The following is a 14,960-nucleotide window of genomic DNA, read 5'->3' on the forward strand; positions in this document are numbered from 1 at the left end:
TCGATACTTGAACAGTAATCGATAGTTTATCGATGCAGACAAGACAAGACTAAACACAACTTGCAGCTGATTTTTGATAGCTTTACTTTTTGAATTTTTAAATTTTTAATATTTTTTTCTTCATTTTTAAATTTGTGATTTTTGTCGTAAGAAATTTTTATTCACCAATGAAAGAAATAAAAAATGAATCATCATTATCCAGTAAGTTGGTTTTTTTTTGCTCTTTGATGTGTTTGGAATATGAAATTTTGTCTTTCGTAGAACCGCCGAATGATTCAAGTTTATTGGAATATATTCGATGTGAACTAAAACGTGGCTATTTACTACAGAATGATGAACAAAGATATCGTGAACGGAGAGAAAAATTTTACATTTTCCTTAAAATTCCATACAAATTGGAAACTGTAAGTTGAATTTGAAATTTTTTTTTTCGAATGATAATTTTTTTTTTTTTTTTTTGATGTTTTACTTTTCATTCATTCAACAAGTTTTTATTCTATGGATTTTTTCAATGTGTTGACGCCTTTCTATTTGTACTTACATTTCTACCATTTCGTTTAATATTGGCCTTATTGTCATGTTTATTTCGTATGACGCATATGATAATCAGATTTTTTTATACATTCAATTTGAAAAAAAGCTTTCAAACAGTATCCATATTGAATGCTGCCGAAACCTGTGATATACTCAAAGGAATCATTCTATTTGTTTCATTCTATATGATTGATAATATTGAAATTTCAATATTTTATCATCAAATTAAAAGTCAATCAATTATAAAATTGTACATATTTTTCAATATGCTTGAAGTTGCCGATAAATTATTGTCATCATTCGGTCAGGATATATTGGATACATTGTATTGGACGGCCACTGAACCACAGACCAAAAAACGGCATTATATTTTTATATTTTTTCACCTATTATTGGCCATTTTTTATGTTTGTAAGTTTGTCATCCAGTTGTGTGATGAATTTCAATTTAATTTAAAACCGAATTTTTGTTTTTTTAGTTGCCCACACCATATTAGTGCTACTACAGGCAACAACATTGAATGTTGCTATAAATTCAAAAAACAAGGCTCTCATTACGATTATGATGTCCAATAATGTAAGTTTCAATTGATATATGATAATTGTGCTGCATAATTTGCTAATTCTTTTTTTTTGTTTTTGTTTTTTAGTTTGTCGAACTTAAAAGTATGGTTTTTAAAAAATTTGAAAAAAACAATCTATTCCACATGTCATGTAGTGATGTACGTGAACGGTTACATTATATTGTATTGTTGGCCGTGGTCATCATACAAACAATGAAAGAATATAATTGGTCTGATCGTCAATTATGGATTTTATTGCCCGATTGTTTAATGGTTTTAATGGTGGAAATTTTTGTCGATTGGTTCAAACATGCATTCGTAACAAGATTTAATGAAATTTCCTACGATGTTTATGAATATTATTCACTTTCATTAGCATATGATTTAGTTGGTAGTAAACTTAAAAGTGTAAGTCATGCCATTCTTGTTCTAAAGATTTTGAAAATAACTTTTTCATTCATTCATTTAGGCTTTTTCCGATCATTCGGATATTGTATCCAGACGTATGGGTTTCATTCCATTACCGCTTAGCGTTTTAGTGATGAAAATTTTTTTCAGTTCATTTCATTTCAACGATATTTATTCCTGTCTTTGTCTTTTGTTCCTATTTTTAAGTATCATAACATTTAAATTGGTTGTTAATATTGTACTACTTGGACTTTCTTGTAAATGGGTGGAAGAACATCAAAAATCGTTAGAAGAAAAAGTGGCAAAAGCATTAGGTGGCCATTCGGCTAGTTTACCAGCATCACGTCACAATAGTGTATCGGATTTAACCATTTTAAATGAAGAAAGTGCATTACATGTCATTCGTAATAAATTGGAACAAGAACATCAACAACAACAACAACTACAGCAACAGCAGCTGCAGCAGCAATCACCAATGAAAACGGCGACGATGACGACTACAAGAAGTACACCACATTCACCATTGAATGGTAGTCCAAGAAATAGCCTGGAAGATATATCTGAACAGGTTGCCATTGTACAGAAATCATTAGAATCATCGATAATATTATCCGATTCAACGGTTTCATTAATATCAATGAATGATGGACGTAATGTTCGATTGCCAAAAAAATCGACAATTCCATCATTAACAACACAACATCCAGAAGAAGAGAATGATGAAAATGAAATAAAAATTATAGCTGATGATGATGATGATGATAATAATCAAACAAAATCGACATCAATAAAAACAACTATAATGACAACATTGGCTAAAAAACGAGCCAATATTTTACGTCGTGTATCATTACAAGAATTGCCGACAAATATTCATCATGGTGGTAATCGGATTGATAATTCTGAGAATTTGCAATCATCATCATCATCATCGACAACAACAGCAGCAGCAACAACAACGACAACAACAACTTTATCATCCCAAATGAAAAAACCGAAAATGTCTTGAAGACAAAAAAAAATTTTTTTTTCCACCGTTATCCGTGTTTTTCTCTATTTATTTGTTTCGCATCTAAAAATATAATTTGTGACAAAATGTAAAAAAAAAGAAAAAAAAATAATTGAACATGATCCAAAATTGATAAATGTTAATCAATCAACAACATCGTGGGGAAGAAAAGTGTATGGGGATATATCATCAACATTTAATCCATCTAGGAAATGAATGGGATGAAAAAAACAATGATGATGATGATGATGATGATGATGATAATCATTGGAAAGCCATCAAAAAAAACGAAATTGTATCTCATCACATCAAATAAACAACAACAATATATATGACGATGTCTTTTTCATTTCATTAGTTTTTGAATCAGAAAAAAACTTTTTCTTCATTTTGCTTGTTGTTTCATTAACCTTGTTTGTTGTTGTTTTTTTTCAATCAATTTTTGATCTGTCTGCATGTAAATTGTTTTTTTGAGGGTTTTTTTTCGTTGAGCTTTTGATTCATTTCATTTCATTCAGATTCCAATCAGTCTTTGTGGCCATGATCATGATAATTTTTTTTCTCTCTTGCTTTCTCTTGATTTAATCGTTGTTTTTTCTTCTCGATGATGATTATATTCGTCGAAGAGAAAATTTATTTTTTTTTTCAAAATTTGGAAACTGGGACAAAATTAAGAAAATGATGATCCAACAACAACAACAAAAAAAAGAATCATTTTGAAATTCTGTATACAAACAAAAAAAAAATAATTCAAATTTCGAATGAATATAAAAATCTGTAATACAAATTTTTTTCCCCTTCCTTAAATTCAAAAGGCGGAGCATCATCATCAAAATGTTTACATTTTTATTTGCTTCTACTTTTTGTGTGTGTGTGTACAAGTGGGAGGACAGTCAAAATTTACATGCGTTTTTTTTTCGTTAATTAATTCATTTGAACATGTTGGCCCACATGTGTGTAGATGTAGTCAAAAAAAAAAAAAATGCACACACAAAAGTAGAAAAAAATTGTAGTAGGAACTTTTAATTTTCTGAATTGCCAAAAAAAAAAAAAAAAATATCAAGCCGGAATAAAATGAAGAGAGAGAGAGAGAGATGGAGAAATTTTTTTTCAATTTAACGAAATTGTGAGAATTTTTCTTCATTCTTCATTATTCATTTCAATCATGAATGATCAACGTTATATATGGTGGTTGTAGGGTGTAGTCACAATTAAATGTCTTAGGTTATGTTCTACTGGGTAGTGGTATACAAAAATGAAACATTTGAAATGATTAAAACTGCTAGATGTGATACATAAAGTTTTTCATTGTGACCATATAGATATAGTTTTTTTATGTTTCGTTTGTTGATGATGATGCTGTTGCTCGGTATATGTTCGATTTTATATGTGTATGTGTGTGTTGTGTGTGTGTGTTACATTTGTACTGATGATGTATATGTGTGCTGCATTTTTTTTTTTTTTTTTTTTTTGATTTTTAAGATCTTAAAAATTAAGATTAAGATTTTTTTTTCATCAAAATCTTTACGATAAATTAATTACCAACTAATTTTTCCCAAATTTATGGTTATGGTTGTCGATTTATTGAGAAGAAAAAAAGAATAAAAATGAAATTCTGACATTGTGTTGATTTTGCTGATCTGATAATGTGTTAATGAATGACCAAATCAATCATCATCTTAAAAATTGCATCTGTAAATCATCAAATTGTGTCCGAAAATTTTTTGTTTCTGAAGACAAATTTTTTTCACAACGATATGGTTATGTATTAGCCATTTAGATTGAAAATCGATTGAAACAAAAAATCATTCGATTTTTTTTTCATTTGTTGTGTTAATGATCAATACAGTGTTGTTTTTTTTCCAATTCAACTACTACTGATAACTACTGTTGTTGGCCTCGATATAAAAAAAAACATTTATTTCGTATATCTATTATTGCAAAAAAAAAACAAAACAAAATTGACTTTATTCAATCAATCTGTTGCTTAATGTGACAATGTATCTTCATCTTTGATTGATCTTTAATCATTTTTCAAAGATTCTTTTCCATATTCTTGCATCATTGAGTAACAAGGCACCAAAAAAAAAATCAAATTACTAATACAAGCCATTTAATCAGCGCCCAAAAATGCGACCAAATATTGTTTCATTTCTATTTGACAATCGCTTCTTTTGTTGTCTGTCATCATCATCATCATCAATAAAGTATTTGTCAATAGTAAATTTGAATTCAACAAAAATTACAGAATTATTGATTGAATAAAGAAAAAATTTGATTCAAAAAAAGGGAACAATCCAATTCAAATCAATTATAATCAATGACGAAGATTATCGAAAGTCCATATTATCAAAATCTCATTTTTGCTATATATGTGTGTTATCATCATCGAATAGTCTCGAGTCAGTTTTCTGATTGATTTTCGAATCAAAGTCAACATTGTATTAGTTTGTACATTGTGTCTTTGTATGTGTGTGTGTGTATGGTGTATTTGGATTTTGTTGGCCAAATGATAATGTCATCTTGATTATTGTTTTCATCATCATCATCATTGAATGAACGCAATATTTTTGCTTGAACATTTTTTTTCTGCTTTGTCGTTGTGACATGAACAAATTGTTGTTGTTTTTTTTTCTAATTGTTTTCAAGAATCTACTGTCTCTGTGTGTGTGTGTGTATGTTTGTACTGGACAGATTTATTTTTTATTTGTCTGTTTTTGACATTGTCATTTTGTTTGATTAGTAATCATCATCATCATCATTTTCGTCGTCGTCGTCCTCGTCGTTGTTGTTGTATAATTGATAATAAAAATTTTTTTGTTTGTCATAAAAAAAAACACCAAATGTCTATACTTCGTGGAACGAAAAAACTTTTATTGGCTGCCGGTCTAGCTGGTTGTGGTGCAGCTGCAGCCGTATTATTTACCGGTCTACATAAAGATACTGAAAGTTTTAAAGCACATGCATCATCTGCCTCATTATTATTACCTGATTATAAATTTATAAATCTACATAATTATATAGCAACAAAATGGGATTATAATTGGGATAGACGTGAACCGAATTCATTAATAGCACCAATAAAAGGTGATTTTGGTTCATTACCTGAATGTGATCAAGATGATTATAATCGTCGTTTAGAAAAGGCAAAATCAACAGCAACAAGACATCTATTATTAATACGACATGGCCAATATCGTATGGATGCCGATACTGATGAATTACGGCAGCTAACATCATTAGGCCGTGATCAGGCTAATCGTATTGGTGAAAGATTAAAAGAATTAGATCTACCATATACACGTATTATAAAATCAACAATGACACGTGCAACCGAAACGGCAGAAATTATACATACACATCTACCGGATATACCGATGACTGCATGTGATTTTATTCGTGAAGGTTCACCAATCGTACCGGAGCCACCAATTTCCAATTGGAAACCTGAACCAAAGGTATCAACATTATTTGTATATATTATGTTATTATATTATTTACACCGGAAAATGTTTTATTTTTCTCAATTTAACTTTTGACATTTTTATTCATTCATGACAATGCAAGTAATTCTTTGTAATTTGTTTTTGATTGCTGAAAATATTCGATTTTTGGTTTTGGGTTTTTTTTTCTACAAAAGAAAAAAGTTTTGTTAAATTCTCTAACACAAAATCTTAAATTTTTTTTTTCATTGAAACAAAATTCTAACCGTTATTTTTATAGGAATGTAGTTGTAGTAAAAAAAAATTTAAAGATTATGGATATTCTTAGATGTGTTTTCAAGGTCTTTCTTTCAAAATAAGAATTGTGAATCTTCAAAACGAAATTCTTTTAACATATTCATTTAGGTTTTATATAGCAATCATTAATGGATTATTTAATTTTTTTTTTTTGAAACAAAAAAAACCATATTCATCATTCAAACAGCTAATGATGAGCTATACGCATTTTCTTTGTTTTGTGTTTAGATTCATTTGAACAAAACAAAGCTAAAGTGCAGAAAAAAAATGTCAATTCCTTGTTATTTCCCACGCTGCTTGTTTCCACATTGGTTTGATTTTTTTTTTCATTTATTTATCTTTTTTCCCCTTAACCACAATTAGGTTGTTTCTGTTTTTTTTTTTGTTTGTTTGTCTCAAAAGGGGATTTATATCGATGGTTAGGATATTTGTTTCTCCTTCTTTTCCATCATCATCATCATCAACATCATGTAAATTATCTTCTGTCAATTTTTTTTTCATTCAAAACCATTATTATCATTTTAATACAACTGTATGTATTTGAAAATCTCGTGATGATGATGATGATGGTGGTATGAACATGGTTAATAATGTGTGTGTGTGTTTGTGTTTGTTTGGTTTTCTGAATTTGATTATTTCATTCAAAATGAATTAATCAAATGATGATGATGATGATGAAAAATCTGATTGATTATTATCTAATCATTTGCAATCAATCGATCGATTAAATCAATTAATTTAACAGAAAAAAAATAATAAATAAATTTTCATCATCATTTTTTTTTCTCTTGAATGTTGAAATAATAATTTAGTCTATAATATATAGAGAGTTTATTATCACATAGACTTTATTGGAGAAAAAAACCAAAACCAAAATTTTTTTTTCATTCTCCATTCGATCAATCGTCATTGATAATTTTTCATATAGATTTTATATTCAGGGTATTACCATAATTATGAATGATGAATGATTAGGATTAGGATTTTATATTTGGCCTATTTGAGAGCTAAAAAAGATAAGGCAAATCATCATCCCTTTCGTTCTTTGGAATTAAATCTGAATGGAGAATGTTTGCAACAACAACAACAACAACATCAACGGCGAAAAAATGGAAAATTTCCTTGATCAAAATCCATTCAATTCTTTTTTTTTCTTGTTGATTATTTTGACATTGCGACATTATGACAAAGTGTTAGATTTTTTTTTCTTTCTCTCTCTCTCTGTTTATTGACAACAAATATGATTTGGTTTTCCTGTTTATATACACACAAACAATGATGTGTCCTCGCCACTGGCATTTTCTGTTGTCATTGAATGATAATTTTTTTTTTGCTGTTTTTTAATTTAAATTTTTCAATTACTAATTTTTTTTTGTTTACTTTTCATTTGTTTGATTTTTTGTTGTGAAAAAAAAATTTCTATAGCAGTTTTTCCAGGATGGTGCCCGTATTGAAAGTGCATTTCGAAAATATTTTCATCGTGCTGATCCATCACAGAAACAAGATAGCTACGATATACTTGTCTGTCATGGAAATGTGATTCGTTATTTTGTTTGTCGTGCATTACAATTTCCACCGGAAGGATGGCTAAGATTTTCATTATATAATTGTAGTATGACATGGGTTGCCATCAAACCAAGTGGACGTGTTATTGTCTATACGGTTGGTGATACTGGCCATTTATCTCGTGCTCAAATGACGACCAATTAGTAGTAATAATAATCAGTGAAAATACTAAAAAAAAGTGCCGATAATAAGTAAAAAAAAAAAATATTAGAAGAATTTTATCATTTGATAAACATATATAATACGTGTATGGATTTATTCATTTTGTAATTTTTAAATCAATCATCGAATTTTCAATATTGCCATCCTCATCATCATCATCATCATCGATCTTTGATAGTCTGGATCATGTTGCCATATGAAAAAAAAACGATTTCATCATAAAAAACAAGAAAAAAAATTCAATCATCGTCATCATCATCATCATATTTATTCGTATCGATTTAAAAAAAAACAAATCTCAAAACACTTTCAATACAGATATATACACACACACACACACATCTACATTATATATTTTTTATATGAATCTACTACCACTCTACTACTGTTACTTTTCTCAACAAATTGATACGAACATTCAAATTCATATAAACAATTTACATACACTCATACACACATACCGGAAACAAATTTTCACATCAAATGTTTATTGTTGGCTTTTTTTCCGTTATAGAATTCTTCTTTTCTTCAATAATTGATTTCAATTCAATCAGAATGGAATCAATTGAAAAATTCTCTTCCAATTTTTTTTTCATATATTGTAATCATTTCAATCAATTTTTTCTCTTCTTTTCATTTGAAAATTATCTTTTGATTTCAATTTTCATTGTTATAATCACTTATATAATCTCAACATTGTCATAATCATTATGTGTAAATTATAAATAATAATATAGTCATTATTATTTTGATCATCGATTTATTGATGATCAAATTATTTTTTTTTTGTTTGTTTGTTTGTTCATTAGGATCATTATTATTTTTTTCAGATTTTCAATTTTTTTTTTTGTTTCTCAAATCTGATTTTCTTCATTCATTCATTTATTCATTCTTTTTTTTTGCCATTTAAAATTAAACTTATCATCAACAACTTTGTGTTGTTGTTATTGTTGTTGAATTTTGAAATTTATTTGTTTTGTATGAACAAGAAAAAAAAGAAAAAAAAATTTCGCGCGCGCTTTTCTCGTTTTTTGATTGTTTCGAAATTTAAACCCGTGCAAAAAAATTATATTCGAATTATTTAAAAAAAAAACGTGCACGTTTTTCTATTTCAACACAATCAAAACCAATCATGTTGAAATGGTCGAATATTAATGAACACACATACACACACAATGAGTGTTGGATGATGATGAGTGTGTGTGTGTGTGTGTGGTGTGTGTGGTTGAAATCTGGAGCTACTTTTATATTTGCTACTACTTTTTTTGTTTTAGCTGTTCGAGCAACAATATTGTGTGTGTATGAATGCTGATGCTGATGCTGATACTGCTGCTGGTGATGATGATTATGATCACGATTTTCGAAGAACAAAAAAAAAAATTTTTTTTTCTGATATTGGAATCTTTCATTGTAAAAACAAAAAGTTTTTTTCTTTGTGTGTGTGTGTGTGTGAAAAGAAAATCCAAGTTTTCGAATTTCTCATTATATAATTTATCATTGTTTATTTGTTTGTATTGAAACATTGTCATCATAATCATTTTTGTTATTGCTTTTTTTCGAATTAATCTTGACCAACGCGCCAAACGTTTTTTTCCGTTTTGTTTCGTTTCGTTTCGTTTCGTTTCGTATCTGGATTCAATTGAATTGATCAATTCATTCATTTGTAATGTATGTATTTTGGATTTATTTTTGATTATAATCAATAGATGAGTCACTAGATATTGTTGTGATAAAAATTCGAAATTAAAATATCTGAAATTTGTGAAAATTTTTGTTTTTCAATTCTTTATTGAACAAACAAAAACAATTGTCATGACAATTGAAACATTGATTTTTGAACGATTAATCAGACAATATAATTTTGTCAAACATAAAACTGACTCTATTATGATGATGATTGTCGATGATGAAATTCGAATCAAATTGCCATAACCATCATTGTTGTCATTCGAATCTTGTTTTGGGTTGAAAAAAATTAACTTTTTATCCTTTTGTTTGTTTTTGTTTTTTTTTTTTTCATTAAAATAGTTACCAAAACAACAACAACAACGAAATAAAAAAAAACGAGATCAAATCGAATCAAATCATTCGACATTTTATTGTCGTATATTGAGTTGAATGAGATTTCAATTACAATCAAATTAAATGCATCATTGGAATCATCATAAAAATCAATTTCATCATCAAAACAACCATCATTGTCATCATATTTATCATAATAATAATCAGCATAAATAATAATCATAATGGCGGATAGAAGAAAATTATTAGGTATGTTTTTGTAGAACGATTCTTTCGATATACTCATATATGTTTGATTTAAATTTTTTTCATTGTTTCGCTGACACACAAACAGCTGAAATTGATAGATGTTTGAAAAAAGTAAATGAAGGTGTCGAAACATTCGAAGAGATTTGGCTTAAAGTTCATAATGCCACCAATGCTAATCAAAAAGAAAAATATGAAGCTGATCTCAAAAAAGAGATTAAAAAATTACAGGTATTTAATTGATAATTATAATTTTATCGTTAATTTAACATTTGAATCATTTTTTTATCCAAAATTCATAGAGACAACGTGATCAAATAAAAACATGGTTAGCATCCAGTGAAGTGAAAGATAAAAGAGATCTAAGTAATTATCGGCGATTAATTGAAATGCAAATGGAACGTTTTAAAGTGGTTGAACGTGAAACCAAAACAAAAGCTTATTCAAAAGAAGGACTAGGTGCAGCACAGAAATTAGATCCGGCACAAAAAGAGAAAGATGAAATCACTAATTGGCTATCGAATTCGATTGAAAAATTATCCGAACAAGTTGAACTATTTGAAAGTGAATTAGAAAATCTACAAACAACGCAGAAGAAAAGTAAAAAAGATCGTGAAAAACAGGAACGACATGATTGCGTTAAGAATCGTGTGGAAAAACATCGTTATCATATCAAACAATTGGAAACATTAATGCGAATGTTAGATAATGAAACCGTAGAAGTGGAACAGATCAAAAAAATCAAAGATGATATTGAATATTATATTGAATCATCACAAGATACGGAATTTCAAGATAATGAATATATCTATGATGATCTTGATCTTGAAGATATGCAAGCATTCCGTGCAAATAATGTAGTAGATTTAACCAATGTACTAGCTGGTGCTGCTGGTAAAAATTCAACAGGATCTTCATCAACCAAATCAAATAATGATAATTCAACAACGTCATCAACAGCGAATAATAATAATAGTACGACAACGGCTAATATGGAAAATGTTGATAGTAATTCATCATCTGAGAATAATAACAATAACCAAAATGCCTATTCAAATTCATCGTCAGCGAATGAATCGCCGGCACCAAGTCCTGGTCTTCAACAACAACAACAACAACAACATAGTAATAATAGTCATCATTCCACCAATACGACATCAACGGCAACAACGACATCTTCATCTACATTGTCGAAATCGGCAATGAATATTCAGAATAACAACAACAATAATAATCCATTGTCAGCAAACAATATTAATAATAATAATTCAACAGAATTTTCATTCATTACGAATAGTGTATCATCCAATCATCATAACAATAGTACACTAACGTCTACATCGTCAATTACATCTGTGACAAATCAATCGTCTTCAGGTAATAATAATAATAAGATCACAACAACCGTATGGGCTAATTCATCTGTGAAAAATATTCTGAGCAACAATACTTCCACAACGCAATCAGGTTTGTTTTTTTTTTTTTTTTTGATTTTTCATTTTTTGATTTCAATTATTTTGTTTATCGATAAAATAGTTACAACAACACCTTATGCTGCCGCAGTTGCCTCATCAGTTACCGGTTCTGGAACATCATTATCATCGTCATCATCGTTGTCGTCAACAGCAACAAAAATCTCATCAACATCTTCGGTCACAACGGCGACGAATGATTCGAATTTACAACAATCGAATGATTCATCATCAATTAATAATAATAATCATCCATCAACATCAACAGTGGTAACATTATATAGTGCAGCAGCTGCCGCTGCATCAACGATAACATCGGCACCAACCGCTGTTGTAAATAATACGAATCCTAATCAAACAAATCCATGGAATACATCCAATCTTGCGGCAATCGTATCAAATAATGCAAATTCGACTCAACAACAACAACAACCTCCTCCGATTCAATTGACGCCTCAACAACAACAATATTTGCTACAAAATAATCACTTACTAAATGGTTATAAAGGAATAACGAATGTTGAAAATCTTAAGGGTTTAGCAGCAGCAGCTGTAGCTCAAGGAATGTTACCACCATCGGTAACGAATACTGCACCGAGTAACATAGATAGTGATCTTATTGGTGGCGATACACCTCAAGCAAATGCTTTATTATCTCCAGCATTAATGGCTAATGCCGCTGGACAAAGTGCCGTTCTGAATAATCAATTATCAGCTGTTCATTTAAATGATCTAGCAGCGAATCAACCAAATTCGAATCAACAGCAACAATCATTTCAACATCTTGATCATCTTAATCATGCAAATTTATTGAAAAATAATGTATGTATTTAATCATCATTTTCTATAATTTTATCCCCATTTTTTATTTAATCATGATAAATCATCATTTCTATAGCTAATGATGCATCAGCGACAAATGCAGACAGCAAATGTGCCAGTTTCATCTGTTTCACCACCAACTAATATGGCAACAACTGTTAACCAACAAAACAAACCACAACAACAGCAGCAGCAGCCACAACCACCACCATCACAACAGCCGCCGAATCAAATGAACATATCACAGCAACAAGTCGATGTGACCAAAAATGCAAATATTCAAAATCAATTGAATAATCTTGTTAATCAACAACAACAACAACTACAGCAACAAACACAGCCGAATCAGCCACCACAATCACAGAATTTTTATTCATCGACAATGTTGTCAAGTCAACCAAACAAGCCAACCATTACAAAGCAAACATTATTTAATATGCATTTACTTGATGCAGCGTTTCGTCAACCTATTATTCCGATCGATTCGTATCGATTAAGGTTTGTTTGATTAATTATCCATTTGTAATAATGATATTTAATTGATTATTTTTTAATTGAAAATAGACCATTGCATATAAAACTACCACAAAATAATACATATTCACAGATGTCTAGTATGTCTAGTTTTCCTAATCAACCGTTGCCTCAATTCCACAATATTGATTTCTATGATCGTCTAACACCGGAAACATTATTTTTCATCTTTTATTATATGGAGGTAATTTTTTTTTTTTTTTGATTTAATCATGTGAAAAAAAATCATTTTTGTTTCATTTATATAAAAAAAGGGAACAAAAGCACAATATATGGCAGCTAAAACATTGAAGAATAAATCCTGGCGTTTTCATACAAAACATATGATGTGGTTTCAAAGACTCGAAGAACCAAAATTAATAACCGATGATTATGAACAGGTATGTTGTGGGTCTCGAAGATTTTTTTTTCTAATTAATATTTTGTTTTATCAACCAGGGAACCTATATTTATTTTGATTTCGAAAAATGGATTCAACGTAAAAAAGACAACTTTACATTTGAATACAGATATCTCGAAGATAAAGAATTGAATTGAAGCGGAAAAATTCTAAAATTTCATATTCTTTGTTCTATTTTCATGTTTATATCTCTTATGTTCAAGATAAGAAGAAAATTCATTTCACATCACTACCAACATTATCACCACTATCACATTCAATTTTGGATTTCTATTTCAATGTCAAAAATAAAATAAAATTGAAATGATTCTTTGTGTGTATCTCTATTTCATTCTATATATATATGATGATTAAAAATCACTAAGAGAATATTCTTTATTAATTTTTGTTGAATCAAACAAACAAACAAAAAATATAAATTACTTGTAATGTGTCTGTCATGTAATTTTTTTTTAATATATATAAATTTGCTTGAGCCAATCACAATTGGTGTGATGTCGATTTAATAATGATGATCATGATGATGATGATGATTCTTTGTTACTTATTATTATTATTATTATTATTATATGAAATTATCATTATTTTAAATATATGCAAATCATTAACAATTTAAATTGAAAAGTAAATTTCAATTCTGGCAATTCCTAAATGATGAATCGAATTTTTATTTTTAATTAATTAAATTTCAATGTGTGTGTGTGTGCGCGGTTTGTTTGTTGGTTGTTTATCAATTTATTAACGTTCAATGTCTTGTTGATGCTAGATCTATTGGATTGATGACCTTTGTTTCCATTCATGTAGTTTGTAATTGAATTTTTCTTTTTCTCGTTTTTTTTTGTTTTGTTTTGTTTTGTTTTGTTTTGCTTCAATGTAAAACACCATCATTTTTTTGTTTTTTTTTCGTTATGTTTGTATATTTGTTGTGTTTGATATTGACGATGATAATGATGTTGTTGTTCATGATGATCATGATGGTCTTGGTCATCGACATCTTTACGTTGTTGCTGTTATTGCCTTGGAGCATATCTTTTTTTTTCTACTGCGTGTTTTTAATTTTTCCTTTACTGTTTTGCCTTTATATAAACAATTCAGAATTTGATAAAATAACAAAAAATTCTCTTTAAAATTGCACAAATTCAATGTCGTCATCATTTGAAATGGAAATAATGATGAAAAAAAATTGGATGTTAAAAAAAAATCTAAAACAATTAAATGAGGAAATAAAATGGAGCTGAACAAATCCATGAAATGATGTGTATGATAAATTTAAACATAAAATTGTCATTTGTCAAATGAGAAAAAAAAATCCACAAAGTCATCATGATAATGATAATATAATAAAGGAGAGAAGGGTTGCACGTGTCAGACGAAAAAAAAAACAATGCACGTGTATATAACAAGATACAAGTCATATCCTGTTTCAAATTTATGATTAAATCAAATCTGATTTTTTTCCCTCTTAATTTCATACATTTATTTA

General features: G+C 28.7%; 3 protein-coding genes across 5 annotated transcripts; all 3 read left to right on the plus strand.

Annotated features, from left to right (window-relative positions):
• The first annotated feature begins 18 nt into the window (after positions 1-18).
• Positions 19-2,901, plus strand: LOC124497268 (transmembrane anterior posterior transformation protein 1 homolog). The gene is made up of 6 exons (XM_047060905.2): positions 19-201; positions 262-404; positions 489-945; positions 1,013-1,110; positions 1,184-1,504; positions 1,566-2,901. Exons 1-6 carry the CDS (start codon positions 168-170, stop codon positions 2,511-2,513), a joined length of 2,001 nt encoding a protein of 666 aa, XP_046916861.1. The 5' UTR covers positions 19-167; the 3' UTR covers positions 2,514-2,901.
• A 708-nt stretch (positions 2,902-3,609) lies between these two features.
• On the plus strand, positions 3,610-8,941 carry LOC124497251 (serine/threonine-protein phosphatase PGAM5, mitochondrial). 3 transcript variants are annotated; one of them, XM_047060885.2, is made up of 2 exons: positions 3,610-5,971; positions 7,679-8,941. In XM_047060885.2, exons 1-2 carry the CDS (start codon positions 5,357-5,359, stop codon positions 7,961-7,963), a joined length of 900 nt encoding a protein of 299 aa, XP_046916841.1. In that variant the 5' UTR covers positions 3,610-5,356; the 3' UTR covers positions 7,964-8,941. The 3 variants fall into 3 exon arrangements, with proteins under 3 accessions (XP_046916841.1, XP_075589248.1, XP_046916842.1); XM_075733133.1 differs by having other exon boundaries at positions 3,618-5,986; positions 7,682-8,941; XM_047060886.2 differs by having other exon boundaries at positions 3,618-5,971; positions 7,682-8,941.
• A 389-nt stretch (positions 8,942-9,330) lies between these two features.
• Not3 (CCR4-associated factor Not3) lies at positions 9,331-13,795 on the plus strand. Its single transcript, XM_075733129.1, has 9 exons — positions 9,331-9,649; positions 10,010-10,252; positions 10,338-10,480; positions 10,552-11,716; positions 11,786-12,543; positions 12,620-13,041; positions 13,108-13,261; positions 13,332-13,457; positions 13,516-13,795. Exons 2-9 carry the CDS (start codon positions 10,228-10,230, stop codon positions 13,612-13,614), a joined length of 2,892 nt encoding a protein of 963 aa, XP_075589244.1. The 5' UTR covers positions 9,331-9,649; positions 10,010-10,227; the 3' UTR covers positions 13,615-13,795.
• The last annotated feature ends 1,165 nt before the right edge of the window (positions 13,796-14,960 follow it).

Source organism: Dermatophagoides farinae, chromosome 7 (genome assembly GCF_024713945.1).
Source record: "Dermatophagoides farinae isolate YC_2012a chromosome 7, ASM2471394v1, whole genome shotgun sequence".
In the NCBI taxonomy this organism is placed as follows: Eukaryota; Metazoa; Arthropoda; class Arachnida; order Sarcoptiformes; family Pyroglyphidae; genus Dermatophagoides; species Dermatophagoides farinae.

Coding starts and splice junctions, on each gene's coding strand:
- LOC124497268 (XM_047060905.2), top strand. CDS start 168: ATGAAAGAAATAAAAAATGAATCATCATTATCCA. Junction 946..1,012: donor ATTGGCCATTTTTTATGTTT/GTAAGTTTGTCA, acceptor TTGTTTTTTTAG/TTGCCCACACCATATTAGTG. Junction 1,505..1,565: donor TTGGTAGTAAACTTAAAAGT/GTAAGTCATGCC, acceptor TCATTCATTTAG/GCTTTTTCCGATCATTCGGA.
- LOC124497251 (XM_075733133.1), top strand. CDS start 5,357: ATGTCTATACTTCGTGGAACGAAAAAACTTTTATTGGCTGCCGGTCTA. Junction 5,987..7,681: donor CAAAGGTATCAACATTATTT/GTATATATTATG, acceptor TTTCTATAGCAG/TTTTTCCAGGATGGTGCCCG.
- Not3 (XM_075733129.1), top strand. CDS start 10,228: ATGGCGGATAGAAGAAAATTATTAG. Junction 10,253..10,337: donor GGATAGAAGAAAATTATTAG/GTATGTTTTTGT, acceptor ACACACAAACAG/CTGAAATTGATAGATGTTTG. Junction 12,544..12,619: donor CAAATTTATTGAAAAATAAT/GTATGTATTTAA, acceptor TCATTTCTATAG/CTAATGATGCATCAGCGACA.